At 42.3% G+C, this 13,694-nt stretch overlaps 1 protein-coding gene across 6 annotated transcripts in view; it reads right to left on the bottom strand.

Moving 5' to 3' along the window:
• Sema5a (semaphorin 5A) overlaps nucleotides 1-13,694 on the bottom strand; it is a 438,077-nt gene that overhangs the window by 227,237 nt on the left and 197,146 nt on the right. For all 6 annotated transcript variants that reach the window (XM_085676576.2, XM_048457013.3, XM_085676579.2 and 3 more), the window contains one exon: nucleotides 10,000-10,099. In XM_085676576.2, the coding sequence (XP_085532702.1) occupies nucleotides 10,000-10,099 (100 nt within the window). The remainder of the gene's footprint in view (nucleotides 1-9,999; nucleotides 10,100-13,694) is intronic.

Here is a 13,694-nt window from a genome sequence, read left to right as displayed (position 1 = left end):
TAGGCTCCATTCTTCCAACTGGAAGCAAAGTTAGAGGATAGAAACACAGTGAAGGGCTAGACGGCTTCCCAGAATACTTAAGATGCTGAGTGCAATCTCCAATACCAGCACCATAACAAGACAAGAAGGGGAAAACTAAGATCTTGTCAGTCATTGTAGTGCATACATAGGATTCCAGGTCTCGGAAGGTCAAGCTAGGATTGGCACATGAGTTTGAGGCCAGTCTGGCATACAAATCAAGGCTCTATCTTGAAGACAACAAAAACACAAAGAACACAGTGAAACAAATCCTCAGTAGTTTTTTAAAAATAACAGTAAAAGGCTCAGAAATAGAGTAGCCTCTCACTTAGCAAGAATGAAGAGATAATGGTAGATTTAAATGCTTACATTAAGGAAACAGTTCAGAGAAACCTTTCCTGAGACATATATTTTGGACAATACAAGACAACACTGTTAGCAAATTCTCTGGTCATATAGACTTTATTATATTTTAATACAATTTGTAGACCTCGGGATGAGGTTTGGATGCCTCTGGAGTCGACTTAATAATACACCAGGGTCCATACTGACTTCTACTCCTGTGTGATTTGTTTTTTTCTATTTTCCAGTTAATAGAGAAACCAATCACTTGAAACAATAGCAGCTAAGTATTTCTGACTCCTTTAGCTTGTGAATTCCTAGCAATGTTCACCATTTTAATTACTTATACGAACAATTATTTTTCTGGGCTCTCTTCAGTTAGTAAAAGCTGGGATTTGTGCTCACACAGCTTTATCTAACCAAGGACTCATAGCTCATTAACCGGCATCCCCTTTCCCAGAGAATCCCACAGTTGTCCTGTTGGACCCGAGCTCTCAGACGCATCGTTCTCTTTGTCATCAATCACTGTCAAGCCCAATTCTGAAAAATGCCTCCTCCTGTTTCCCCTCCTATTTCTGTTTTGTTCTTATCTGACCACAACCCCAGCTGTGGTCCATCCTGACCCTGGCACATTTGGCTCAGAGTGCAGTGCAGCATCTCTTCAGGCAGAGATCTGAGCGTGAGGAAATCGGGGGTGTCCCCCTGAAGTGAGCAAGACCTCTCCAGTGCCACCTAGGACAGGATCTGAACAGCCATAGAGTCTGGCAAACCTTCCAGGTCTACAAAGCCCAAGTGAGAGTCCTCGGCCTGTGTGAAAGATTGTCAAACCCTATGTTAGAAGATCAAGTCCCGGCTCTGTCTTTGACCTGGGGCCTCACCCACAGTCACACTCCTTTCTGAGTCCCTATGTGCAGCCGCATTCAAAGTTTTTCTTCCCCAGACGCAGGACATTCTATAATTTCCCTGTGAGAATCCTTGTCTTGTCTTCCCATGCTTGAAACATCTCCAAGGCCCACTTGGATGGATGCCTTCCCAGTGCAGTCTTCCTTGCCCCAAGAACCATCAAATCTCTTACTACTACTGTCTTCTGTGCCACCGAGTCTACTCACTAAGAAATTATTCCTCGTGACCACATGGACCTGTCACCCGGCAAGGACAAAAGTCAGGAATCTCTCACAAACCAGAGCAGAAAGCATTGCACCTCTGTGGCCTACGACACAAAAAGTCAAAAGTGTAGTTATAGGTAACAACTGCAATCTTTGCATGAATGGACAAACATGACTGTGTCCCAATAAAACTTTATTGACAAAACACAGAAAGCCAACTCAGAGGCCACTGTTAACCAGCTCCTACACTTGAAGCTGAACGTGCTTCATTTTCATTTCTCCAACGTTTCACAGCGTAATGTAGCTTCAGTAAACAGTAGGTGAATTAAAGGGCCCAAAAGGAAACTCTATAAAACAACAAATTCCTTAATCCCATGCAGAACAGTCTCAGAAGAAAACTGTCTTAGAATTCAAACCATATATCACATATAGGAAACTTAATCACTACCACACCCCATTGTTGGCCAACTCCTTCATATACATAAAAGGGAGACTTTTATTATTTATTCATTTAAATATTTAAATAACTATATGCATGTTAAATAATTATTTTCTTATTAAATAAATAAATTATAAATATTTGACTACACTTATTTTCTCCAAGACCAAACACAGAAAAAACAAGCTGAGAACTTTTTTTTTCTTTTTAAATGCTGCAGAGGATTGGGAGATGGCCAAATTGTTAAAATACTTACTACAAAAGGATGAAGACTAGAGGTTCACTTCCCACAGCCCATGTAAATGCCTAGTGGGTGTGACAAGCCTGTCTGTAATTCTGTGCTTGGAAGGCAGAGACAGGATCCCAAGATGGGTAGGCTGGACTAGCCCTATCAAAGAAAACTGGTTTTACATGAGACATTGCCCAAGTGAATAAGGTGGGTTACCTTATTAAGAAAGATTCCTGGCATCAACCTTGGGCCTCAGATACGGGTGCCCACATGTGTACCTGTGCACACATTTGTGAAAGAAATAATAAAATAAGATGCATAGAGAACACATAGTTAGAAATCTTTCTTAAAACAGACTCCACCTGTCTAAGCACATTCTGCTAGGCCACATGAATTCACAGAGCTGAAGCAAGTACATAGGATACTTAATTTTGGAGTAATTGATCCTTAAGTATACTGATATTTACTAAATACTGGACAAAGGATAACAAAGTTAACAAAGTTAGATCACATGTACACACACACATACACACACACACACACACACACACACACATACACACAGTCCATAGGTCAAAGCTGGGTATCTTTAAGAGGAGACATTTTTAAAAATCATGAGTCCACAGGTCAAGTTAATCAATCAAACAGACTATGCAGAAAAAGAAAGGACTATGTGAAAAGGGAATATGATTAAATCTTGTTTGTTTATTTCTTTGTTTGGCTTGTTGGTTGGTGTTGTGTTTGTTTGTTGTGAACAAGATAAACATTACTCTTGTTCAGGAGAGTGTGCGCTGAAGAATGAACGCATCCAGGACAGGGATTGGGAAGTACAATTTTTTTTAAATTCTAACTCAGTGTGGTGATTGTGTCTTCTCCCCATTGAGTGGGGTCCTACCTCACAATCATACTCAATTGGCTAGTGTGAGAGAAACTGTCACACAGGAAATGGAGGAGAAATGGGAAAGGGGTCATTGCTCCAAGAAGAATAGAGTCACTACGCCAAGCCACCAAATTCCTAGAAGAGAGATGGAAAAAGAGGTTTTACTGGGTGGGCATGACTAAAACATTTAGATAGAAGTCTTACAAGGTGAGGGAGTTAAAAAAATTAATTTCCTGTCCTACACATGAGTTTTTAGTAGAAATGATTCAAATCTGATATCTCCCAAAAAAAACCTCGTCTCTTTAAATAAACAACAACAGCAAAAACTCTCTTGTCTTAAAACTCTTCAAGACCTTGAGGCTCTCATTCTATCTAGGAGTAAAGAGTTATAATGGGCAGGGAAGGCCTGCATGGTGAGGGTTGACTCAATAAGCCAGAGTTAGGTCGCCAGCACAGAGAATTAATTATCCCACGTATCTCAGTCTCAAGTCACCCTGAGACTAAATCCTCTACTGGCCTCAACAGTACAAAAATCAATGAATTTGGCCACCTGCATGGTCTTAAACCCTGGACAGGAAAATGTAACCAAAAACTCCGAGAACTGGTAACAATCCAAAAAACTGCACTCCCTAGACAAGTCTACAGAAGACATTATCTAGACAACTGCATCTCAGTAATAGCGCCTAGATATAAGGCTTCAGACGTGGGCTCTCTGGAGCATCTGCCTGCAGCCAAGGGAGACAGACCTTCTCTTATTTTAAACTAGACATTAAATAATGGCTCGCCTTAAACCATGCTAATGAAGAAAAAGATCTTAAGCACCAATACACGTAATACCAGCTCCAAGGAGGAAATAGAAGGGAGACGAAAATTTAATTAAGTCTAATAGCAAGGGTTCAGGTGAGGTCATATAATAAAAGGGGTAGCAACGAGCAGCGCTGTCCCTCTGTCCATCTCAACTGCATCTCCTAAGCCATAACTGATGAGAACACAGCATCGTTGTGGCCATGCCTTCCCCTCAGGTGCACGGTGCTGCCACTGCGTCTTGGATTCACTCCCAATCACTGATTCCATCCCCTTGGCGCATGTTACCTTTAATTTCATAAGCCCGACTGAAACACATTCTTCCAAACCAGGAAGCGCTGCGTCTGCTGGAAGCCGAACTGTGGATTCTATAAACATTTCTAGGCTTACTTTTAATGATATGGTGCGTCCAGCAGGTTAAATATCGGGTAAAAATTTTAAAGCACAAACAGGGATCAAAGCTATCTGAAGAACAGAGAATGACATTAAGTGATCTTGGAAAAGTGAAGTTTATAGGAACCTAAAATAACCCTTCCCCCACACACCTTGATGAGAAGTGGCAGAATACTTGTTTTATGAGGGAAAAACTCAGTTTAACTAAATAAAAGCCTTATTTATCATGTTCTTATAAGAACAGGTGCTCTCTCAAAGCAATTCACTGTGAGGTCGTTAGGGAGAAGCAGCTCCAGGGTCTTGGTTTCCTATGGGAACAAATAAGAACCAACCCAAGCAAACCACCAAAGCCACTGCTCAGTCTGGTAGGAACGACAAGGTAGCCACATTCTAGGAACATCCAACTATATACATCGTTTTCTTGTTTCAAAGAACAATTTATAAAAATACCCTTTCCTGCCTTCCCAGCCACACACAGTGATCTCTGTTGACCAGGGCAGGAGTCTGCGAATGTACCAAGCAAACCCAGAATTTCAATGCGTTTAAGAGTTTCAGCAGTTCTGAATACATAAAGTAAATTCAACCAGAAGGAAAGTGTGTGACTCTTTCCTTGTTTTAATTTTCAGGTTTAGAAAGCTAAGTATGAGGAAAACAAATGGTCCAAGAATACAGTGAAATTATTCAACAATTCCGCTTGCTGTGATTTCTGAAGCAACTACAGCCCTGTATTGGAAGCACTTGGTTTCTAAACCAAATTAATAACTATTTAGTTTTCTTATAAAAACATACAAAACAAAACAAAAAGCTGGGCTTATTGGTAATCTATACCATTTTGTTTTTATTTATTTATTTTTAAAACAATCTTTTCTCATTTTACAAACCTAGCTCAGTTCCCACTCCCTCCCCTTCTCCTACTTCCCCACTTTCTCCCTACCCCACCCTCCAGCCACTCCTCAGAGCAGGTAAGGATTCCCATGGGGAGTTAACAAAGTCAGATGCATCACTTTGAGGCAGGGCCATTTTCTGTGCAGGAATATAAAACCTTATCCTCTGCTGTGTAGAAAAATGGTTGCTGATTAGGATGACGATTCGGAGGCTGGAGTGATGGATCAAGTGCGCAAACTATGCACCCATACAGGGGTCCTGACATGATCCTGGTGCACAGCTATGGGTGGGTCTGCACTGAGGTTCAGTCTGTAGGGTGTGGCACAGTTGGCTGGTCCTCACATTATGTATATAAGGAGACCTACACAGACCCAGCATCTGTCTTCTTGGTATAGTCATAGTGTTACTGTTTTGCAGTAGACTTCTGGTAAAATTAAAAGCAAACATTTCCAGAAAAATAAATCATTAATTTTGTCCTCAATCGTGATCTTTATCTGGTCACATATAAGGTGCCTGGGTCTCAATCTCACCACCTTATACACGCAGATGACTGAGTCATCTAGACTGTGGATTGGTTTGGGAACACTAACAGGGTCCTTTCTAACTGAAACCCCACAGTTACAGGTATGCCCATCACACAGAAAACGGTAGATGGAGAATAAAAGAGTCAGAAGTAAAATATGGGAAGTAAATAATTGGCAGTCTAGGAAACACATGGAATTTACAGGGAAAACATCAGAGAAACAAGAAACACACTGAACTGTGCTTTTATTTAGAAAGTCACTCTGAAGACGAATGACCCAACAGTGATAGAGGAAACCTCCCTTTCTTCCCTATTGTTCCATGGCAAAGAAGCTACAGGTGCTTTAACGAGGCGCTCTTTCATGACAAGGGCCCAGCGTTTTGTATTATTAAATGTAGCTAACTTCCGAATGACTGCACTGCATAAAATGCTGCGAGCAGCAAAGCAGCTGCCATTTGCAATCATCACTCGAATCCAACACACAGCCCAGATCCTTGGGACTCAGGATCATCACTTACCACCCCTTAGATAGAATCTCAGGCACAAGAACGCATTTGGAAAAGAAAAATGTTTCTCTCCCTCTCCTGTATGTTGCTACAGTTGTATCTGCAGCCAACGGAGGCTGGGAGCTTGTGAAGTATTTTTACTGCCATTCCTTCCACAGTTAGCCACACAGAAAACCTAAGCAATTGCATATTCTTTTGCTTGATCTTCTTATCTTCTTTCATCCTTATAGTTGATTTCAGTAGGTTTTGTGGCAAGAAGAATATACGCCCGAAACAAATTATCCGAAGAATGGAAGCACATGGGATCCAAGTAATTGTGTTTACTGAAAGGTGAATTGCAGCTGTCTCTGGAAGTGGTGATTTCCTCGTGTCTCCCTGCATGTTCCACATTCCCTTAGAAGGAAGATGGCCAAGTGTAATGGTTGCAGACACGGACATTATTAAATTTTCAAGATGAAGGAGCAAAGCAGAATTTGAATGCCAAGATGTTTGAATTCATATGGAAGTCACCATACACCTTGGAAATGGTAAATGAGTGAACCCTTCTAGAAACTGCATGGATTCCAAATCTTGTGCTACAGAAGCACAAGTTGCCTGAAGAAGTATTTTTTCCTCTGCTACACAACAAGCTCTCTTTATCAAAGAGTGCTAAAGATCTTTAACTGACTTCACTCTTGGGGACATATAGCGTCACGGATATAGAGGGAAAGTGTCCCAGAAATGGTTCCATATCTACTGCTAACTGGGATCAAAATAAAGAGGCCTGTTCTAGTTTTCCACAGCTCATATTTTTAAACCATTACTCGTTTCTGAAAAAATGCACATGTTATCTAAACTTGTCTTGCTAGGTCACACCTTCCTATAAAGAACCTGAGGGCTGGGCTATTTTTAAGGTTTTATAAGTGGTCAGACTCCCTCTCCAATGTCCTGAGCCTAATCCCACCAAATTTCCTAAATGAAATTCCTGCCCTCTTCCTTCAGGGTGATTTGCCTGAAATGTGTATGAGCATGAACGTGGCTTCATCTGGACAGCACATGGCTTCGTCTCACCGTGGGCTTGCTGGGAGCGTGTCAATGTGGCAGTGGCTTGTCGTAGACTATTTCTCTCATCCGCACAACAGCTTCAAGGGGTGAAAACTATTATATCAACTTTAAAGATAAGAAAATTGTGCTCAGAGCTTGGGAAGCCCAGTACACTCCTTCCTTCCTCATTATCAAGTACCCACCATGTATTAGATAGTTCTAGAATATAACATACAGCCTGTATCCCTAGGGTAAGTATTTAATACTTAATAGGCAAGTATTTCAAAGCATACTTACTATAAAATACCATGTTTTGCTCATCTGAAGTTCAGGTGTCACCCAGAATTTCGTCTGTGTTCATTCTGGGTACCACCTTACACTGCCCACTAGGGTGACTCAGGCATTGGTCCATTCTCCTGTGGAGGAACTGGGCCTGGAAAGCATGCTATGAAGACCAGCAGAGCTGCTCAGAGAGGGATGCCCAATGACAATATCCCATTGAGCATCATCTCTTGCTACTACTACTGCACCCAGAGTGGGCACAAAAGAAAGCCTGTCACAATTTTCAGGTCACTCTGGGGTTGTCTTGCACTCCATAAGAGAAGCTGGTATCTTGACCAAATGCCAAATTTTCCAGGGATGGCGGAGACTCTTGAGTCAGGCTGGTGGAAAGCCTTTTACAAAGCTTCAGAAGGAGAGTGGGGGCTGCAGGGTCAACGCTGGCTGGAACCATACCTGTACCTGCTTTAAAGGAAAGGGTCTCTTCCCATTGGGTGGATCATAGTCCAAGGCAAGCCTGGAGGTATACCACTGCCACCTTTTCATGCTCACTCCAAATGTAGGTGCTTGGAATAAACCTGAGGCCATTCCAAGGCTGCTTTCCCGAAATTTTCCCAGAGATGTATAAAGGGACAAACCAAATCTTAGATTAAACATGTTGCAAAGTCTGCTGTCTATGGATTTCTATAAGGAGAAAGACACTAATGCCACATTTTAAGGAAACAAATGAACAAGCAAACACAAAAGTCTGGCCCCATACTCCGATGCCTAGGACAAGACAATACTTGTGCAGAAATAACCCTCAGTGGTGCGGTGAGAACAATAGACCCTCGGGTAGTAGTAGAACCAGGCAGTGCAAGCATTGTTCATGACCCAGAGAGGATATTGAGTCAGGTCCTTCTCTATGAGAAGGATGTAGCCAAGAAGAAAAATTTGGAATGGGTTGTTTAAGCAATTAGCCAGTATTGAAGAAAAAAAATTAAACCTGATTCCAGAGGAAAATAAGACCCAGTTCATGTGCAATGGCTCGGCCCATACTCTATGTGATGGAATGTGGTGAGATCAGCATGGAGTCTCATCAGCCCCCTTGTCCATCACAGTAGAGGCTGAGAAAAAGCAACACCAAGAATCTGTCTGGCTCAAACCCACCGACTCCTCACAACCGTCTAACACAGCACCCACCTAGCACTGTGACCCAGGCGCCTGGTCTCCATTCACTGACAGTGACGGTAGCCCGTCACACTACGTACAAATCGCAGGCATGTCTTAGGGCTTCTCAGCAGCCACAGGTGAACGGTGGGGTACAGAGTTGAATCGGTGACCCCTAATGTCTCCCCCAAATGCTCTGACTTAGAATCTGAAAGCAGATGATTCTTGGAGACATTCTATTTTTATCTGAAAGACCCAGAACACATTTTAAATTGAGCTATACTCTGGTCTATGTAGGGATTTTTAAATCTTTTGATCTACAAAATATGTGCCTTACCACATAAAAATGTGTCTAATATAAAAGATACCCAAGGTGCCTTCCTCAAGATCCAGAGGAATCCATATTTACATATAGTATGTTTCTGAATGTAGGAATTGCCCACTTTCAGGGGAATTATCAGTCAGAATGATGGAGACAAATATAGATCTGTGGGTTGGGCCCCATTGCCCAGATATGCACAGGTTCTGACCACATACAAGAATCTGATTGCCCCCAGAGGAGACACTGTGGAGACACACACACACACACACACACACACACACACACACACACACACACACACGAAGGAAAGGAAAGGAAAGGTAAGGGGAGGAGAGGAGAGGAGAGGAGAGGAGAGGAGAGGAGAGGAGAGGAGAGGAGAGGAGAGGAGAGGAGAGGAGAGGAGAGGAGAGGAAAGGAAAGGAAAGGAAAGGAAAGGAAAGGAAAGGAAAGGAAAGGAAAGGAAAGGAAAGGAAAGGAAAGGAAAGGAAAGGAAAGGAAAGGAAAGGAAAGGAGCAAAGAAATGGTAATTGTGGTTGTTTAGAAGCCCAAGCATATGGAGGTGTATGGTCTCTTGAACTCTACTGAAAAACATACAGAAGTCAAGAACACGTTTGCTGGGATCACAGTGCCTGGGTTTGAAACTGGGGTTCATCTTTCACAGGGCATATGCTTCTGGATAACAAGTTTTTGTTTTGTTTACTTTCTGCCTCAGACTCCTCTACTCTAACATAAGAACAAAACCCTGAAAGAATCCACCTCTGGGATTATGGTAGGAACTATTTCATGAATTCAGATCTGAAGACGTGCTGCAGCAGGGCAGGGATGGTCCACGCTTGCAGGAAGGAGCTCACTGTGCCCTTAAGAGGATGTACCACATGGTGAGCATCAGGAAGACGCTGGTCCATGCTTGTAGTAAAGAGCTCACCCGTGCCTTTTCTCAGGATGTACCAAATGGCATACACCTAACACTTCCTTCTTAGATGAAATTACATTGTTAAATACACACTGATTTCAGCCAAGAAAGCCGGGGTGGGGGCGCACTGTACAGCTAAACAATGAAATCAGAAAATATCTGTGAAGACAAAACACAGCATCTCTCACCTTGTTCCTACGATAAGTTCCTTCTGTCCTGGGTCAAATGTTAACCTTGAGAAATCCACAGCATTCTCCGCTCTGAACTCCCGTAACCAGGGGCCAATTTCTAAACGTGAAAGAAAGAAACAAATAAAAAAGGTAAAAAAAAAAAATATGAATGATCTTCCTCCAGGATGATAGAGAGGGCAGATCAGGTAACAAGCATAGCAGCAAAGACTTGGCGGTCCCCTGGTACAATTAACAGGTGCCACTACAGGCTTTTTATCAGCATATCACATAATTCATATGTTAACTCAAAAAATACAGAAGGCGGCCCCTCAACAAAGAGCAATGTAGACACCGGTGCTTGGCCATGATTAACAAGCCAGATGTGCATTTTCCTTTTGGCTGCAGGCTGAGTGTTCATACTTCACACAACCCACCGGAGCAACAGGGGATGGTAAGGACCATGTCTTAAGACTCCAAGGCTGGGCCCTGCACACTGATCATCCTCACTAGACTTAGAAGCAAAGGCAAAGCATGGGCGCCTCTGTCGCTTTCCAATGAGTATTTCCATTCCAGGCCAATTAGATTTCTATTTTGGCCCTGCAATTTAGACTTATTAAACACATTTAATCCGTTATGAATATTTAGGGATGAGGAATTTGCGGTTACTCCTATGACTCAATTACATTATTTGTAAGAGAAATCAGGATGCAGCCACTCTAAGGGTCTAGACATTAGCTTACCAGCGTCAGACTGTGAGGAAATGACGGTGTATGAAAAGGGGCGTAACACTGCTTCTGAACCATGCCTCATTCCTGGCACTGAAGAAACATGCCACACATTGCGTGCCAGTTTCAGGATACCTTCCCCACTTCCTTGGCAACCAACTATAGAGTTGGATGTTCTTTTTCTTGGATTTAGTGCTTGAGTAATATCATGCTGACTAAATGGGCATATGCTAACTGTCAAACCAATGCTGTCACTGGCTTAAAGAAAGGCAATAATCTCTTTGAACAGATGCCAAAGATAAAAACAGATCTAGTATGGAAAACTCTTGTCAAATAACGCCTCGTGCGTGGATAGCAAAACATCTTCATTATCCGTTCCTGGGGAATTGATATTGATTGGAATTTATTTTCCTCTTATAGAAAAACACGCCTAAGCTTAGACACAGATTTGGTTTTGAAATTTTAATGTACATGCTACCACATGGAAGTGTGTTATTCTTGGCATTTCACAAACACTTTTTCGTGTTTACCATAAATCAATTAAAACAACTACTCATTATAACTACACATATGCAAGACATCAGTGTTGTAACATGTTATGAGTAACTTCTAAGAAATTATAATGCCATTAGGACAATAGTGCTAATGTCTCTATAAATGTAAATATAATTTATAAGTGTCTACAGGGCTATGGGGTGATACAACTACAGAGAGGAGAGGTTGGCAGGGATAAGGGAAGGGAAGAGTCATCTAGAATCACGTGTCTTAGAGGAGCAGGCAAGGGGGTAACATGCAGCCCACAATGCCCTTCTGTACCAACCTCTTATGGAAACCACATTCTTTTATTTATTTTTTTCTGATTATAATCCCTGCTATTGTTATTATTATTATTTAATTGAAGTTTTACATACCAGTTCTAGGTCCCACTCCTTCCCCTCCTCCCACTTCCTCCATTTTCCCCCATACCCCATAAGGACTCCCCAGAGAGGATTAGACTTCCCATAAGGAGGGAGATAACACTTTTAAAAAAAATATTTGATTTTGTTTTAATTATTTAATTTAGGCTTATTTCATGTGCATTGGTGTTTTGCCTGAATGTATGCCTGCAGGAGGGTATCTGGTTTCCTGGAACTGGAAATAGTTGTGAGCTGCCGCCATGAGTGCTGGAATTGAACCTGGGTCCTCTGAAAGAAGAATCAGTGCTATTAACCCCTGAGCCATCTCTCCAGCGCATCGTTGGCAGTCTTTATTCTAACCTGAGGCTGGTGGTTCCCCTCTGGCCCTACCTCATAAAGCCGTCCTTATTCCAACACAACGATCATGGTTTCCTTTCTCCGTATCTCCCAGGTGATGGGCGATGAAAGCCAAAGTTCTGGTGTCTACAGCCAGGAGCTGTGCCTTGAATGTGGTGGCCATTGAGTCCGGTGTGGAGGTCAAGAGTGGGAATGAGTGGGTCCTTTTCAGAGCAGTTAAATGAAAGGAAGGAGGAAGGAGGAAAAACGAGGAAAGGAAAAAGTAGCAACAGCTTAAGAAATGCTTGGTTGGACATCAAGAGATTTGCTTCATGAGACCCATAGGGGATTCAGGTAAAGTCTGTGACATCTTGGCTTCCTAGCAGGTGCAATAAGAAAGCATTTGCAGGTTTTCAAGAGAGCACTTAATTTACGGCATCAAAGATCCTGGGAACAGGAGTGAGTCTTTGACAGAGAGTATGCTATGGAGAACGTAGAGAACGAGGTATTAAAAACACTAAATACTATAGAATTTAGGTAGTAGTAGAAAACAGAAATGCGACGGCTGCTGGGAGGTGAAACCAAGGGACGGGGGAGATTAAAGAAAACAAAACATTCTCAGGTTAAACCAGGGAGTCAAGGGTCAGAGGGCATGGCGTAATTTCCCGAAAGTGCAACCAAAAGAATGTCACCCACTAAAGTAGACAGGCAGCAGGTGAACTGCAGACCATCTCCACACATCACTAAGACCAGAAGCGCTGACACCATGCTTCAGTTTGAAACCATCACCATTTAGATGGGAAACCCACAGACAAAGAGCTCTGATCTAGACTCCCAGGCTGGGCAAAGTGCATCTCACTTCATTCACCTCAACTTATAGTCTCCAGAGGCGAGAACCCAGGTCTTCTCCCAAGCACAAGAGGGAAAAATTAGCAGAGCCAAGGCTGACCTTGCTTGCTGGTGGAGAAATGTAAACCAAGTAAGAGCATAAAAAATATTACAATATCAGAAAATAGCCAGCTAGCTTGTTGAGCATGCATTCATCCGTGAAAGGTGGAACAGCAGAGCCAGCAGGAGCTGGATGAGAAGAAGCCCTTCAGGATTAGGCTTCTGTTCTGAGGAAGAGCAGCAATAACAAAACAAGGGTGCTCCTGAAAACACCCCAAAGATGTGAGAAGAAGATAAATAAGGAAAGGAAAATGAGGTAACAGTATAGTAGTCAGCGTTGTTCCATTAGGTTTAACTGAAATTCAAAGGTATCCCCTCATCCCCTGCTCCCCCCAAAAAACCTCGTGTACTTTGACAGGGGGCAACCTTCATTCAAAAATCAACCAAACTGTAGTTTCTTCATTTTGATTGTCTATTGCATTCTTCATCAACACTACTTTGTCTCAACTTTGTGTATCATTTGCCCATTCTTCCTACTGAACCCATCAAGACCCTTGTGAGAGTTTCTACTCAGACCAAGTTCTCTAGCTGATTCCCTGCAGGCACAAACCACAACCTCACAGTGTTCTCCATCCTCTCCTCGAGACCAGGGCTCTGACTTTTGCTAAATCCCATCTCTTTAAATTCCTTCATTCCCCTTTGCCCTTTAAAGTCTCCAGTATAACCGGTCACTGCCCCTCAGCAGATACAACTCTACTAAGAAATGTTTCAGAGTTTACTCATTTGCTTTAATTTGTTATTAAAAGCACACAAACTAATTTCATAATGAACCCCAACATATGGCATGCTAGAAAAATGATAAGATTAG

Source organism: Myodes glareolus, chromosome 15 (assembly GCF_982192425.1).
Source record: "Myodes glareolus chromosome 15, mMyoGla1.1, whole genome shotgun sequence".
In the NCBI taxonomy this organism is placed as follows: domain Eukaryota; kingdom Metazoa; phylum Chordata; class Mammalia; order Rodentia; family Cricetidae; genus Myodes; species Myodes glareolus.
Note: the sequence above shows the minus strand (reverse complement) of the source record. Positions and strands in the feature narration are given on the sequence as shown.